This window comes from Bidens hawaiensis, unplaced genomic scaffold (assembly GCF_021521415.1).
Source record: "Bidens hawaiensis isolate Kalapana, Puna unplaced genomic scaffold, B.hawaiensis_p1.1 tig00001685_1, whole genome shotgun sequence".
Classification (NCBI taxonomy): Eukaryota; Viridiplantae; Streptophyta; class Magnoliopsida; order Asterales; family Asteraceae; genus Bidens; species Bidens hawaiensis.
This window is the reverse complement of record NW_027491095.1, coordinates 1516498-1518881: the sequence shown is the minus strand read 5'-3', so window position 1 is coordinate 1518881 and position 2384 is coordinate 1516498. Positions and strand designations below refer to the sequence as shown.

Sequence of the window (2384 nt, the reverse complement as noted above, 5' to 3'; positions counted from 1 at the left end):
GTGTCTCGTATTGTTAATATACACAATAATTTGTGTTAAGCTGATCATTGAGTTAAAAATATACGTCGTATATACATATACGACATATATACATATTCACACATATCTCCAAATCATGTGTTATTATTTAATCAGTGACATATGTAGTAACATGTCTATAGGGTATTGCTCATAAAAAAAAGAACATTTTAACTTACATCCTTTTAATTCTAACACTGTACCATTCTTGTTTATTTATTTTTTCGAACGGCAACTATTCTCATTTATTTAATCTTTTTAATTAACATCATAAAACACTTACATGTGAATTATATTCACCCAAAAAAAATTACATAACTATTATAACTATCAAAACTGGGATATATTTAGGGTGAAATCAATTAAGCAAAGAAGGTTTCTTAAATTTCTTTTTAACAAGCCTTATAAGCATACTTTAACTATCATCCATATAGAAGTTGAATAAAGTATGCGGCCAGTAATTCTTGATCGTTAACACTAAAACTTCAATGCTAAAAGTCGAATTCTAATTCACCTAAAACGTAAGGGAGTATATTTTGAAGGTGGAAAAGTGTAGTGGCTAAAGAAAAGGCAATACCTTTATTCTTCATGCATCATAACCTCAATTCCTGATTTGGTAGAAAAAGTTATGATCCATACAAACTTGAATATATGAATGAATCTTTTTAGCTCTTAAGATTAGCCCACCATATTATGCATATGCATATGCATATGCACTTGCACACTTTTTGTGTCTATAAAAGGCCACCTTACATCTTGTTTCTTTACGAACAAAATCATATTTGACTTCTCAGTTAAACTCAATTCCTGAGTATATCAGCATGTCACTTGCAGTAGGGAGGGTAATAGGAGATGTTGTCGACCAATTCACACCGAGTGTAACGATGGAAGTAGCCTATAATTCCTATCATGCGGTCTTTAACGGCCATGAACTCAAGTCTAATATCATAGCCTCTAGGCCTCAAGTTCATACTGGTGGTGTTGACATGAGATCATCTTATACTATTGTAATTAGTTCTGTATATCATATTTTTAATAACTTATAATTACATTCAGAAATTAATATCTACATATATTCATGTACTAACCTTTGCTATGTATGCATGTATCCACTTAATTTTACTTGAAGGTCATGACAGACCCGGATGCTCCAAGTCCAAGTGATCCCTACTTGAGAGAACATCTTCATTGGTAAGTTTTGTCACTATACCATTAATAAAATATATCTAGATGGATGCTCCAAGAGTACTCTAAGTGCATGCAACTAATGAAACTCTATGTTACAGGATTGTCACAGACATTCCTGGTACAACTGATGCAACTTTTGGTATGTCAATATATAATGCATTAACCAATATTAATAATAATAATTAATAAAGGGGTTGGCTAAACGTACACCGTGTAAACATAATAAGGGTTTCTACTTTCTTTTGGTGCGAAAATGATAGAATATTGTTTTGTTACTGTCGAAACATGAAATGAGGATTCCCAACCTTTTAGTTTGGCGTGTGGCCAATGGGTTTATGAGGATTCCCAACCTTTAAGTTTGGCGCGTAGCCGTATGGGTTTATGAGGATTCCCAACCTTTAAATATGGCGTGTAGCCGTATGGGTTTATAGGTGACCCGCGGCGTTCGTAATGATCCGCGATGATCGGTGTTCGTCTAACGGAGCGTTGATCTGCGGTGCGCGCATGCATGGAGGCGGAGTGGTGATCCAAGGTCACGTATGCATGGCGGCTGAAAGTTGAGCGCGCATGCATGGCGGAGAGTTGAGTGCGCATGCATGGCGAAGAGTTGAGCGCGCATGCATGGCGGCGAGTTGTGCACAAGCATGGTAGAGGGTTGCGTGCACATGCATGGCGTTGGAGTCTTCTACGTAAAACCAAAAGCATGGAATCGTCTTTTGAACTCACATGGTGGTTTCCGCGGGCGCGCATGCATGGATGCGGAGTGAGGATCCGCGGATGCAAGAATCCAAATTTTTGGAGGCGCCCATCCATAATGACACGGTGTTGTTCCGCGACGGCGCCCACACGTGTGGCGCAGTGTTCTTTTGTGACGTGACTGCGTAGTGGTGATCCGCAAGTATGATGGCGGTGTGTTGTTTTGCTGAGTTGTCCACCCTTCATTGGCAGCCGTCAACATCAGCACATTTTTTATTCCTTAAAAGATATCTTCTGGAAGGTTGTCTGATGAGTACAATCATGGTTGTCCTTATCCTGATTTGGATAAGGACGGGGTTGGTTGTGTGCGTATGTGATATGCGCCACGCGCAGATGTTTCATGCGCAGATGTGATATGCGTGAGCATATGTGATGCGTGAGCATGTCATCTGCGCCACGCGCAGATGTGATATGCGTGAGCA

The 2384-nt window shown here is 39.1% G+C and overlaps 1 protein-coding gene across 1 annotated transcript; it reads left to right on the top strand.

Annotated features, from left to right (window-relative positions):
* The first annotated feature begins 354 nt into the window (after positions 1–354).
* Positions 355–1464, top strand: LOC143591109 (CEN-like protein 1). Its single transcript, XM_077071418.1, has 3 exons — positions 355–1025; positions 1148–1209; positions 1305–1464. Exons 1-3 carry the CDS (start codon positions 840–842, stop codon positions 1390–1392), a joined length of 336 nt encoding a protein of 111 aa, XP_076927533.1. The 5' UTR covers positions 355–839; the 3' UTR covers positions 1393–1464.
* The last annotated feature ends 920 nt before the right edge of the window (positions 1465–2384 follow it).

Bases quoted from the DNA above. Each gene is read 5' to 3' on its own strand.
- LOC143591109 (XM_077071418.1), top strand. From the start codon at position 840: ATGTCACTTGCAGTAGGGAGGGTAATAGGAGATGTTGTCGACCAATTC. The intron at 1,026-1,147 runs GTAATTAGTTCT...TTTTACTTGAAG, and splicing joins TGAGATCATCTTATACTATT to GTCATGACAGACCCGGATGC. The intron at 1,210-1,304 runs GTAAGTTTTGTC...TCTATGTTACAG, and splicing joins TTGAGAGAACATCTTCATTG to GATTGTCACAGACATTCCTG.